The sequence below is a fragment of the Panulirus ornatus genome, chromosome 57, assembly GCF_036320965.1.
Source record: "Panulirus ornatus isolate Po-2019 chromosome 57, ASM3632096v1, whole genome shotgun sequence".
In the NCBI taxonomy this organism is placed as follows: domain Eukaryota; kingdom Metazoa; phylum Arthropoda; class Malacostraca; order Decapoda; family Palinuridae; genus Panulirus; species Panulirus ornatus.
Genome location: NC_092280.1, coordinates 5,368,222 through 5,380,950, shown reverse-complemented (window position 1 = coordinate 5,380,950; position 12,729 = coordinate 5,368,222). Strand labels below are relative to the sequence as shown.

Sequence of the window (12,729 nt, the reverse complement as noted above, 5' to 3'; positions counted from 1 at the left end):
GTCGTATCGTCGTGTTCAAAAACTTAGGAAAACACTTTAATCATACGATATATGGGAAAGCCGGACCAGCTATTAAGTTAGAACTAGAATTATATAGTATATTTCATATCTAAACACAATAAATAACCTTTATCCTTCATCTTAACTTCAAAAGCAATCTCGGCTCTCCTTCAAGGAAGTCTATCAGCGAACAATTCGTGGCCGATGAAACCAAGAAATCACTTAATACTGTTCTAATCCGTCTGTCTGACATATATTTTGGATTCATAATCCTAAAACATCATATCATACATTTTTTATTATATAAAATACTTGTGTCCACAACCATTACTGATATTTTATCAGTGCTTTGACAAGGACTCCAACCAAAAGAACGTCCACAATATGTCACCACTCACAATATCTTCAGCACCTGTCGTTTTACTCTGCATGTCGCAAATCAGAAGATTACAGGTATATAACTTGCCTCACGAATATATGTGTTGTATGATTGTATAAGTGTATGTGTTGTATGATTGTATAAGATCTGACGACCGAAGGCAGTAAGCCGACACCCGTGGCGGTCCATCACTCCTTCATGCATGAACATTTCCAGAATTAGTATCTTTTTGTTACTTATGATCAAGAGAATTTGAAGGAACTCTCCATAATAAAAAATATTACCATAAGCCCGTCATACTACTCGTATAGAAGGAAGAGAGACTATAGTTAGTATGCTATCAACACAATCCCAACATTTGCCAAAGCAAATCCTATGTTCATTTACTATTAATAAAATTCGAAGAAGCTCTTCATAAACAGTTATAAGCTCATCATACTACTGGTAAAATAGGAAGACAGAGAAAAGTTAAGTGTGCTATCACATAACCAACATTTTCCAAAAAAAAAATTTTTATGCTAAAGTTTTGAAATATTTTAGGTCAGAGACCCCCAGCTGCCCCGGCCATCACCAGCATCAGTTGATGCCTCGCCGTCAGTTCAATTATTCTCTCAATTTAATGTGGTAGAAGCACCAAATACTTCTCAAAATTCCAGACTACGCCCGCCAAGTGATGTTGCAGGAAGACTGCATCTGGCAGTGTGCAAGAATTCAACACCGAGGCGAAGAAATCCATCGGCCCCAAACACTAGGTCAGATTTTCCCTTTGAAACTTTAGTTAGGAGACTTGTATGTTTTGATATTTTACTCGTACAGATTTCTTGCATTTTGTAGACCAACAGTATACGATTAGACATTTCAACTGGACTTTATTTGTTGTAGATTTACGTAAATCATACATATCGTTATATTTCCTGTATATTTACGTAAATCATACGAATATTCCGTATCTGGTGAGGTGACCAGTGACGTCATCATGTAAACAAACGACTACCTGACGTAAACACTAATCAATTCTTTTTCTACCGTAAACATGATGTGTATCCCTCGTGTAGACAACGTATTGCCGTAAATCAGACGCCCAGGATTAGAATCTGCCAACTTTTGCTGATAGGACTGGAGGTAACAATACATTGACACCATAATACCCCTCTTGTTCGCTTGTTGCTTTCACACACACACACACACACACACACACACACACACACACCTAATTCCACGTACACTGTGTACATTTACTGCTTTCCAATTCTTGTCAAGAACACACCTTTCATCCTCTTAACTTTTTCAAAGTTTCACATTTTCTTAACCTTTACGTCTCATGAAAATCAGCTTTAGCTTCCTTGCTTATCTTTCACTTTTAACTACGAATGTGGCATTTATTTTTTCAGTTTCTTCACAAAAACTAGCTTTTGCCTTTTTAACAAGTGTGTATAAACAATTCCTATTACGTAATTTAACCTGTATGATTATTAGGACAATTATATGTTTATGAAGGTATTGGGGACTTTTTTTTCCATATATAATTAATATTCGCCTCACATCCTTAGACTGGTACCCTGTTCCTATGGCGTCTCGCTATAGCCAATAGTACCAATAAAAGGTCAAAATTTTGACAGGATTTAGCGCGTTTGTAAACATACCTACTTACAGATTCGGCTGGCAATGGCGTCCAGATGAACTGTTGTTATATAAATTTCGCTTTTGTTTTGTCTCTAGGTGGGTGTAGCGAGACGCACTGTTGACATCTAGTAAATACAGTCACCCTATCAAATGACTCGATCGCCAATTCACCAGTTTATATACGGCATGAATTGGCATCAGGCGATAAAGATACCGCATTCATGACTTTTCAGCCAATCAAGTGAGCACGTTCGTCGGCCGATGCATGACGTTCATGTACTAGTATAGGGGCAGCGGGCGGCAAAAGCCTTGCTACAAATTATATGTATGGTCTTAGAAGTCTATTGAGCACGTAATGATGCTTTTTTTTTTCTTAGTGGTGGTTTCAAATTGATGTCGGCATGAACGACCCTGGCTTACAACAAGCTTAAATCAACAGTAGCGACAACCGACGTGTATGGTCGTAGAATTGTCCTGAACACTTAACGACGTGTATGGTCGTAGAATTGTCCTGAACACTTAATGACATGTATGGTCGTAGAACTGTCCTAAACACTTATCAAAAAGTGTGAGAAATTTTTCGATTGTTGGTTAAAACTTCTCGTTAATGGTTTTTATGACTCTGACAGTCGATGGGCCTCAAACCCAACCTAACCACTCAACCAGTTTTAAGACTTACTTTATTATATCTTAATGCCAGCAATTCTTTATTTCGGAGGATAAATGTTTTGATGTCTCCGTTTGCCGACGCTGTCTACTGCTCCATCTTGTCAGGTGACGCACCACAATTAAGAACAGAAACCATTATAAATATATATATATATATATATATATATATATATATATATATATATATATATATATATATATATATATAAGGTATTTTCATGTCTTTGTTATACTGAGTATTTATAAAGACAAACGCACCAATTTCCGCTAAATATATATAAAGAATGCGCAAAAAACACATGGCCTCTACAGTCAAAATATGGAAGGTATGTACGTAGATGACGACAAATAAGCTCACACACACACACACACACACACACACACACACACACACACACACACACACACACATATATATATATATATATATATATATATATATATATATATATATATATATATATGATGTGATCCAATCAGTTTCACAATGGTATGACTATAACCTAATAAAATGTAGAGACCTGATGATTCACGATTCGCGAGTGGTATTTAAGTATAAATATATTACAACGTCGAATGTCAGGCATCTGCTAAATCTATAACATCCCAATCGTAGCTAAGCCAACCCAGTACTCTGTAAATACCTCTTTGAGTCTGCCAGACGAACGTGGAAAAGAGATTTGCAAAAAAAAAAAAGAATCGTTTTAATTTCCCGTGTGGCTGATGGTAAGCATTCCCCGTGCGTAAAATCCTTGCTCGTAAAAAAGCTCTGAAAGTATAACAGTATACGTTGTTTACGTCAGCCGTCATGCATTCCAACTCGACTCTTTGTTGTACACGCAAGTTTACACCAGTATAGTTAAGCGTCACGTCAGAAGGGCTAGGTTATTGACCCCCTCTATGGCGTCCCATCTACACCACAAGTTAAATGCCACGACCATCACCACTACTTTTTTTTTCTCTCTCATGAATTGGAGGTTCCAGTCTCGAACAAAAGTTCACATCAAGGCCCAGGTCTTAATTGAAATATAGATAGGTTAATGAAAAGGATAAAGAGACAGGAAGTTAGCTACGAATTTTGCAGGAATTGGAAAACTTTTTAGAATGTGTTAGGTCATAGTTATTGGGAAAGACATGAGAAGGTAGAGAGTTCCAAAGCTTTGAGGTGTAGGGAAAGAAACAGTCACAGTTATTGGGAAAGACATGAGAAGGTAGAGAGTTCCAAAGCTTTGAGGTGTAGGGAAAGAAACAGTCATCAAAACGGCCTACCCTTGAGTCGCCAGCTGCCACACAGCAGTCATGTGACGTAGCAACCAGCTCTCGAGAGCAAAAACCAAAGTAATACCAGTAGAAGAAGGAAAATGAACCAACATTGCGGCGTAGGGCAAGCGAGTCAAGTTTTGAAGTTATCTTGGTAGAATTTATAAGTCTGACCGCTTTCGACCCGACTCTGTCAAATACTGATGCAGAGCTGCGAACTACCCCAAGAAGTGAGAACATTGTTCAGTCGAGGATGGATGCCATCCGGACCATAACCCTGCTTGTGTCCAGAGAGAGAGAGAGAGAGAGAGAGAGAGAAGCGCTTTTCTGATAGTTCGACGAGAGATTACGGGATTAGTACGAGGACCATCAGGGTGAAGGAATGTTAGAGTCATCCAAGGTAGAGTTAGAGGAGAAATGGGAACCACAGAGTCGTTTTGTCTACGTGAGAGACGGTTATAGTGCCGTCAGAACGGAGAAGCGAAAGAGAAGGCAGAGCGACACGTGTTGCCAGAGATGCCCTTAGCTAAAAGACCAGAAATACATGTCAGTGGATGACGGAGAAAGGTTATCGTACTTCCTTTGAATAAAGGAACGCTTCGCCTCACGTATAACGTACTTGCACACACCATCACTCCCTTGTCCCGATATATATATATATATATATATATATATATATATATATATATATATATATATATATATATATATATATATATTTAAGACATTAGGCAATCGGGGCGCCAGTCTTTTTTCCTACTAGTTTCAACTAGGCTAGTAGTGTTGATGCGTTGTTTAACGGAAATCAGTTTGAACTGCTTCGTTACGGAATAAGATGACAATTTCACGGAACACTCACGGACCTATACATCACCACATCACTGGTGCAATGTGACTGATTTAAGAATAAAGTGTCTGGCAACCTTACATAAGATATAGCTAGGCTGGGTTTTGCGACATTTCAAGATTAACGAAATAAAAAGCGTGGACAGTGGTCCCCCAAGGCGTTTATATACAGCCCACAGCAGAATACTGGCGTCTGTTGACATCAGCCTTCAAGGTGAGGGACAGACTGTCGATATAGAAAACGTAAAGTTAGATAACTAACTGGCAGACGATAAAAGCATTTAGATCGACTACAGTCACTTGACTAGGTTCTCGATAGGTGGTACCCAGAACCTTACTTTTATAAGTCAAGGATTATTATTATTATTATTATTATTATCATTATTATTATTTTATTTTTTTTTTTTTATACTTTGTCGCTGTCTCCCGCGTTTGCGAGGTAGCGCAAGGAAACAGACGAAAGAAATGGCCCAACCCCCCCCATACACATGTACATACACACGTCCACACACGCAAATATACATACCTACACAGCTTTCCATGGTTTACCCCGGACGCTTCACATGCCTTGATTCAATCCACTGACAGCACGTCAACCCCTGTATACCACATCGCTCCAATTCACTCTATTCCTTGCCCTCCTTTCACCCTCCTGCATGTTCAGGCCCCGATCACACAAAATCCTTTTCACTCCATCTTTCCACCTCCAATTTGGTCTCCCTCTTCTCCTCGTTCCCTCCACCTCCGACACATATATCCTCTTGGTCAATCTTTCCTCACTCATTCTCTCCATGTGCCCAAACCATTTCAAAACACCCTCTTCTGCTCTCACAACCACGCTCTTTTTATTTCCACACATCTCTCTTACCCTTACGTTACTTACTCGATCAAACCACCTCACACCACACATTGTCCTCAAACATCTCATTTCCAGCACATCCATCCTCCTGCGCACAACTCTATCCATAGCCCACGCCTCGCAACCATACAACATTGTTGGAACTACTATTCCTTCAAACATACCCATTTTTGCTTTCCGGGATAATGTTCTCGACTTCCACACATTTTTCAAGGCTCCCAAAATTTTCGCCCCCTCCCCCACCCTATGATCCACTTCCGCTTCCATGGTTCCATCCGCTGACAGATCCACTCCCAGATATCTAAAACACTTCACTTCCTCCAGTTTTTCTCCATTCAAACTCACCTCCCAATTGACTTGACCCTCAACCCTACTGTACCTAATAACCTTGCTCTTATTCACATTTACTCTTAACTTTCTTCTTCCACACACTTTACCAAACTCCGTCACCAGCTTCTGCAGTTTCTCACATGAATCCGCCACCAGCGCTGTATCATCAGCGAACAACAACTGACTCACTTCCCAAGCTCTCTCATCCCCAACAGACTTCATACTTGCCCCTCTTTCCAAGACTCTTGCATTTACCTCCCTAACAACCCCATCCATAAACAAATTAAACAACCATGGAGACATCACACACCCCTGCCGCAAACCTACATTCACTGAGAACCAATCACTTTCCTCTCTTCCTACACGTACACATGCCTTACATCCTCGATAAAAACTTTTCACTGCTTCTAACAACTTGCCTCCCACACCATATATTCTTAATACCTTCCACAGAGCATCTCTATCAACTCTATCATATGCCTTCTCCAGATCCATAAATGCTACATACAAATCCATTTATTATTATTATTATTACTACTACTACTACTACTACTACTACTACTACTACTACTACTACTACTACTACTACTGCTACTACTTTATTATTATTATTATCATTATTATTATTATTATTATTATTATTATTATTATTATTATTATTATTATTATTATTGTTATTATTATTTAATAAAACTGTGAATACAGAGTTATGTAGAAATATTTAGAATGTATTTTGGTAGAGACAGTTCAAGAGATGGGGCCCCCACGAGTGTAGAACTCCTCCTACACGTAGTACAAATACATGATTACAAGTGCTTTATTTACTCTGCGGCGTGGACGCCACCCAAGTCCTACCTACGACCTGGACATGACCACACTACCCTTCCACCAGGATGCCACCATACCACGACCTGGTGTGACCTGTTAGAGTACGACCTGCACATCAGTGCAGCCCTACACGACAGGACCCGGGCACCACCACACTACGACCTGGACGTCACCATAACCCCAACCTACCACCCAGGGACCTCTACAACCCTACACTACGACCTGGACGTCACTATAACCCTACCTACGACCCAGAGACCACTACAACCCTACACTACGACCTGGACGTCACTATAACCCTACCTACTACCCAGAAACCACTACAACCCTACACTACGACCTGGACATGACTACAACCCTACCTACGACCCAGAGACCATTACAACCCTACACTACGACCTGGATGTCACTATAACCCCAACCTACGACCCAGAGACCACTACAACCCTACACTACGACCTGGACGTCATTATAACCCCAACCTTCGACCCAGAGACCACTACAACCTTACACTACGACCTAGACGTCACTATAACCCTACACTACGACCTGGACGTCACTACAACCCTACACTACGACCTGGACGTCACTACAACCGTACACTACGACCTCGACGTCACTACAACCCTACCCACGACCTGGGGACCGCCACAACCCTACACTACGACCTGGACGTCACTACAACCTTTACACAACCATTACATCAAGAGCTGGAACCATCCTATCCCAACACAACTGACATGGCCACCACCACCACCTGCACACTACGGAACCTTAACTCACTGATCATGACGTTATTACACTATGGACGTAGTTCGGGATTCACTGAAGGTATGCCAGGCCTTCAAGAGGCGAGGGAGAGTGTAGGGAAGACGGCAGCACACACACACACACACACACACACACACACACACACACACACACACACACACAGAGGCTGCGGTGTGGGAGGGAGTTCCGTGACTCGGCTGGTGGGGGACGCCTCCTGCCTCTTGCCTCTCTCATGTTCCCCAGGTAATTACTGACCCCTAGCAGTCCTGCCCTCAGCACGCCACCTCCTCCACCCCCGCCACGCCACACACCAACAATGCCAGCTCGGGTCGGCCCTTCCCCTCGCCCACCCGACCAGACCCTGCGGCTCGCGTGACCTCAAGGCACGAAGGCCCGAAGGGCCTTTGTCCTCTGCGTGACCACCAGTCGTTAGATGAGCCCAAGACAGTGGTATGCCATGTGACAGTGCAGTGGGGGTGGTGTGTGTGTGTGTGTGTGTGTGTGTGTGTGTGTGTGTGTGGAAGGAGGGAGCCATCATGGACGTGCGGGCCACATGAGTTGACAAGTTGGACGCCTCTAACAAGTCGTGTTGTGGCACCCTGTTATACCACAGCCACAACACAAAGACGTCCACTCACTGAACTGTTCCACGGGAGGTTCGAACCACCGGGGTCCTGGTGCCGTATCGTGACCCCCCCCCCCCATAGGAACAGCAGCGGTAGGTGCTGGTAGGTGAGGCCAGGTGCCACGCCACTGTCCCAGGACAGTGGTAGGTGAGGCAGGCTGCCCCAGGACCCACCTTGGCCAGAGCTAGGTGAGGCAGACGGCCCCAGGACCCACCTTAGCCAGAGACTGGTGTGGTAGGCTGCGCCAGGACTCACCTTGGACAGTATGAAGCCGCCTATGATGAGGAACCAAATGAAGACGATGAGGAGGAAGAGGTGGATGGGCAGGAGGAAGAGGGAGGCGCAGCTGGCCTTCCTCATGCTGGCGCAGCAGGACCCGCCCGCCATGCTGGGCTTGATGGGGTCAGGCAGGGGCGCCTGGGTCACTGGCCTCCACAGGGGGCGCCCGTGCACGTCGGCGAGGGCAGGGCCGTGCCTTGGCCGGCTCACGCTGCTGGTGCTGCTGGTGCTGCTGCTGCCCGCCACGTACTTGCGGCTCTTCTCGGAGTCCCTGTCATGCCGCCGCCTCGGGTGCGTTCGTCCGTCCGGTCTCCTCAGCACGGACGCGAGGCCCGTCACGCTGTTGCCGTACCTGCGGCTCCCGCCCTCAGAGTCCGCCCCGCCAGCAGCAGCCACGGCCCGGGAGGTAGCGAGCTCGGCGGCACTCACAGCGGCACTGACGCTGGGTGCCGCCACCTGCCGCCCGCTCTCTGCCTTCGATTTGCCCGCGTCCCTGGCGGCCGCGTGGGCTTTGAACGGGAAGGTCTGTCGGATACGCGACCTCCGCTTGGCGTCCAGGTAGTCCTGGCTCACCTTGAGTATTTTGGCACTGTTCCTGGCCCTGTCCCTGCCCGGAGAGGGCCTGTCCGTGGCTCCCAGGGTCAGCGCTCCCTTCCTGGCCCTGTCGCTCCCCGGAGAAGGTCGGTCTGGGGGCCCCAGGATAAGGGCACTCTTCCTGGCCCTGTCGCTGCCTGGTGAGGGCCGGTCTGGGGTCCCCAGGGTCATGGCACCCTTCCTGGCCCTGTCGCTGGCCGGAGAGGGCCGGTCCGGGACCCCGAGGGTGAGGGAGGCCGGCAGGGAGGAGGCGGAGCGCCGTAGGAGACGCCCTCCCTCCGTCACCACCATCACGGCGTCGCCCGAGCCCTGGACCAGGTGTTTGCGGTCGTCCACGCGCTCGCTCCGATGGTCGTCCCTCCGGTCGTCCATGGCACCACGACCGAGGCTCCTGCAGGACGACACAGACAAGAAGAACACATTAGTCCAGAGCCGCTGTGGCGGGCGGTGCTGGGATTGGACGACGGCTTGCATGGGGGGGGGGGGAGACATGACGCCATGATGAAGGGGATAAAGGTACCAGGATGAAGTAATCAGGACTCCTGGTTATAGCAGACTAAGTGACCATAGATGTTTAAGGTATGTAGGTATAATGTCTGATGAAGGGAGGGATCGTGGCTGTTGAGGTGAAGTACCTTCAAAAAGGAATTAGAGCAAAGTGCAGAGAGTTTTTGAAAGTATTTGAGACGTAGCCCAGAGCTTACTACAGACAGGGTATCGGGAAAGGGTATAGACGTAGCCACGCAGTGAGCTGACCTTGTGGTTACGTTAGGTTTTATTTTATTTCAACCTTACGTGGAGGCTGCTGGCCTCCACGATTTCTCTCTCTCACTCACTCACTCACTCACCCCCAACCCACAACACACCTCCTCAGAACCCACAACACACCTCCTCAGAACCCACAGCACACCTCCTCAGAACAGGTAACAACTCACATATTGCCTGAATCTTTCTCCCCCTCCTTATGATCTTAGTGAAGCATCCTCGTACCCGACCAGCTTCTTGTTCCTCCTGCGTCGAAGTGGAGCGGATCCACCGGTCGAGGAAGGCTGGACAGTTCCCGGAGGCCCTATTTGACCGTCCTCAGGCCACTGTCATCCGCATCAAGTCCTCAGACACTGCTTCTGAACTTGGCTCTTCCTGTGTTCATTCTCGCAACATTTGCTGTCTTAAGTCCAAAACCCTCTCCACTACAGACAACCATATATATATATATATATATATATATATATATATATATATATATATATATATGTCTCTTATTGATCTCTCTCAGTCGTGCAAGACCACTTCTCTACAATGAAACGCCTAACGACTATCATTACAAAAACTTTTTTTTTTGTATTTGTTTGCGTTGTGAATCTTCTCGCACTATACTTTAATGCCATCATAGCCAAAAAAATTTCCTAAAATTTTGCTTTTATGTTCGTATTTCTGCTCTCTCTCTCTCTCTCTCTCTCTCTCTCTCTCTCTCTCTCTCTCTCTCTCTCTCTCTCTCTCTCTCTCAGTGAGAACCACGACATCCCTTAAGAGTCAGGTTAACGATTACTTACTGTACGAAATCATCCTCGTCGTTATAAAACTAGCAGTTCCACTCCATTGATTAGATTACCGATACGTTCCAGATTTCACCTCTGGGCTGCCGATTTACACACCTTCCGGGCGAATGGGAGCCGATACAGGCTTAGGGCGAATGCCGATTGAACTTGCCGGCTGGCTGGCTATTGGTCGGTCACACCACGAGAGAAAGGCATCTTTAATCCGGCAGTGCCGGATTTCGCGATCTGCCAAATCCGGCAGAGGAGGAGGAGCAAGCCGGATTATGAGAGGACGTCATCTTGGGCCACTGTCACCTGGTCCCGGATGATGAGGATATTTTCCCCTCTTGGGCTCCGTCCTCCGTTCTTACCGCTACCTCGCTAACGTGGGAAACGGTGATCACTGTACGGTGAGGCTGATGTTAATATGGAGGTACACGTTTCTCGTCATACTGTGCGACTGACGCACTTGAGCGCGACGGTACGTGGGTCTTGGGTATGATGGTCGTACCCGTCGTGCTCAAGGGTCGTAACCGTTGTACTCAAAGGTCGTACCGTCGTACTCAAAGGTCGTACCGTCGTACAGATATACCGTCTTGACAGCAGATTTAGCCCAGTACCTGACCCCACCCCACGGGGCTGGTCCAGCACTAGATCCCACCCCACGGGGCTGGTCCAGCACCTTACCCCACCCCACGGGGCTGGTCCAACACATAACCCCCACCACGCGTCTGGTCCAGCACCTAACCCCACCCCCACGGGGCTGGTCCAGCACCTAACCCCACCCCCACGGGGCTGGTCCAACACCTAACCCCACCCTCACGGGGCTGGTCCATCACCTAACCCCATCCCACGGGGCTGGTCCAGCACCTAACCCCACCCCCACGGGGCTGGTTCATCACCTAACCCCACCCTCACGGGGCTGGTCCATCACCTAACCCCATCCCACGGGGCTGGTCCAGCACCTTACCCCACCCCACGGGGCTGGTCCAACACATAACCCCACCCCACGCGTCTGGTCCATCACCTAACCCCACACCCCCACGGGGCTGGTTCATCACCTAACCTCACCCCACGGGGCTAGTCCATCACCTAACCCCACCCCCACGGGGCTGGTCCATCACCTAACCCCACCCCCACGCGGCTGGTCCCGCACCCAACCCCACCCCCACGCGGCTGGTCCAGCACCCAACCCCACCCCCACGCGGCTGGTCCAGCACCTAACCCCACCCCCACGGGGCTGGTCCAGCACCAGACTCCACCCCTACAGGGCTGGTCCAGCACCTAACCCCATCCCACGGGGCTGGTCCAGCACCAGACTCCACCCTACAGGGCTGGTCCACACATGTTCACCCCCCCCCACCCCCATCGACCAAACCACGTTCACAGATGACGTCAGAAACTACCATGACGAGGCAGTTAGAGAACATAAACACACGGTTAGACCAGCTGAACATGAGAACACTCCTAATTGGCGAGAACGTTCTTGGCAACACGTATCTAATTGGCGTACCAACCTCTCGGGCTACACCTGGCTGAGTCACGTGACCAGAAGCACGCAACCCTCTCCTTCATCACGATGTCGTCCACGATTTTTAGTTTATTTTTTTCTTTTTTTCATCCACGAAAGAATGACTTGCTTACCTGTTCTTTCTAGGCCAGCAAGATGTGATCTAGATAACAGCTAGAATGCGCTACATTGGCTGCGAGGTCGTCCCTTCACACACACACACACACCTCACGGCGTACATCCTAACTGGTAATTTCGTAAAGAAAAAGAGGGGAGGGGAGGAGGGGATTTCGTGCACTGTAAACGTCTGGGAATATACGTAAAGCTTTGGGAAAATATTGTGTGTGTGTGTGTGTGTGTGTGTGTGTGTCATTATTTGTACTGTATGGGGGTGGGTTGGGGGAGGTTGGGGGGTAGTTGTACACTCGTGGGGCCCCACCTGGGGGAGGTTGGGGGGTAAATTGTACACTCATGGGGCCCCACCTAGGGGAGGTTGGGGGGTAGTTGTGGGGCTCCACCTGGGGGAGGTTGGGGGGTAGTTGTACACTCGTGGGGCCCCACCTCTTTTAAGTACAGTGCCTGCATTAACTATGTCCTCAGTCATTCTGTTCCATTCA

The 12,729-nt window shown here is 47.4% G+C and overlaps 1 protein-coding gene across 1 annotated transcript in view; it reads right to left on the bottom strand.

Moving 5' to 3' along the window:
- Nucleotides 1–12,729, bottom strand: part of LOC139766125 (uncharacterized) — a 51,941-nt gene that overhangs the window by 14,766 nt on the left and 24,446 nt on the right. Inside the window, exon 2 of the mRNA XM_071694349.1 lies at nucleotides 8,447–9,455. Within this exon, the coding sequence (XP_071550450.1) occupies nucleotides 8,447–9,436 (990 nt within the window). The 5' untranslated portion in view covers nucleotides 9,437–9,455. The remainder of the gene's footprint in view (nucleotides 1–8,446; nucleotides 9,456–12,729) is intronic.